Genomic DNA, 1,252 nt, shown 5'->3' with positions numbered 1-1,252 from the left:
TTTCACTTTTATTGTTATGGTTGGATTAAATGAGTCATACGGATTCAAAAAAATTGATGACATGCCAAATCACAAATCTCTTAACCAATCAATTTGTGACATTTTGTGTTAGTCAACTTTAGCACCAAAGGCATATACATTATATTATTTGACATAAACGCAAAAGCTGAAAAAGTGGTATGACAGAAGATATCTTCACTATCTTCATAGTAACGTGGGTGAATTTAATTGGCAAATTCAAACTAAAACCTCATAGGCTAAAACAAATCGTGGCTCAAAAAACTTCCACTTTTCTGATCTGGCATTTCAACTTTTTCCCTTTATAAAAACTCTTCACACAAACACACAAACCATTGTACCTCCCTCTCCCTTTCCCCTTCTCCCTTTTTCTTTCTCTTTTTTTTTTTCTTTTTCTAAATTACTATCAAGTAAACATAACAAACAACAATATTATGTCTGAGATGATCAATGTTTCAACCATAAAGCTTTTTGGGACAACCATATTTCTAACAAGTAACACTGATGTCCTTACCAATGATACTCCTCAACAAAATTCCACAAAACATGATGAACAAAGTGATTTGTCACATGACAAATCTCCAAACAAACCAGACATAACTGTTCCATGTCCAAGATGCAACAGCAAGGACACGAAATTCCGTTACTACAACAACTTCAAAGCCAAACAGCCCCGACACTTCTGCAAAAACTGCCAGAGATACTGGACTTCCGGAGGAACCGCAAGAAAGATGCTTGTAGGAGCAGGTCGCCGTAAGAACAAATTCACTAATTTTCCTTTAGATGTCTCGCATTATTCTCAAATGAGTAATGTCTTGCCCTTTGGATCAATTTCTTCTGATATCTCTTCAACTTCATGGAACCAGGCAATGTGTTATGCCATTTCAGTAGGGAAACATTCTGTGCCATCACAATCTTGTGGCCCAAGTAAACCTACATTAGGGAGACATTCAAGAGATGGATTCATAAGATTCCAAAATGTTACTTCATGTGATGCAGAATTAGATTTCTTTGTTGGGTAAATATCTTTGATGTAGATATTATGTATGAGACAATAAATAACAAGATCAATAGACAAAGGAAAAGTTTATTTTGGTCGGAAATAAACCCTGTTATGGTTGGAAAGAATAGACCATGACATTTATTTCAATTTTACCCTGTTATGTCATTTTCCGTAATGTACTATAAAACACATACCAATTAGAAATGGCCATAAACAAATTTCTCCATGGTT

The 1,252-nt window shown here is 34.8% G+C and overlaps 1 protein-coding gene across 1 annotated transcript; it reads left to right on the top strand.

Moving 5' to 3' along the window:
* Nucleotides 1-452: 452 nt before the first annotated feature.
* On the top strand, nucleotides 453-1,040 carry LOC131649630 (cyclic dof factor 4-like). The gene has a single exon (XM_058919382.1). The coding sequence runs from the start codon at nucleotides 453-455 to the stop codon at nucleotides 1,038-1,040; it is 588 nt and encodes a 195-aa protein (XP_058775365.1).
* The last annotated feature ends 212 nt before the right edge of the window (nucleotides 1,041-1,252 follow it).

This window comes from Vicia villosa, linkage group LG2 (assembly GCF_029867415.1).
Source record: "Vicia villosa cultivar HV-30 ecotype Madison, WI linkage group LG2, Vvil1.0, whole genome shotgun sequence".
In the NCBI taxonomy this organism is placed as follows: Eukaryota; Viridiplantae; Streptophyta; class Magnoliopsida; order Fabales; family Fabaceae; genus Vicia; species Vicia villosa.
Note: the sequence above shows the minus strand (reverse complement) of the source record. Positions and strands in the feature narration are given on the sequence as shown.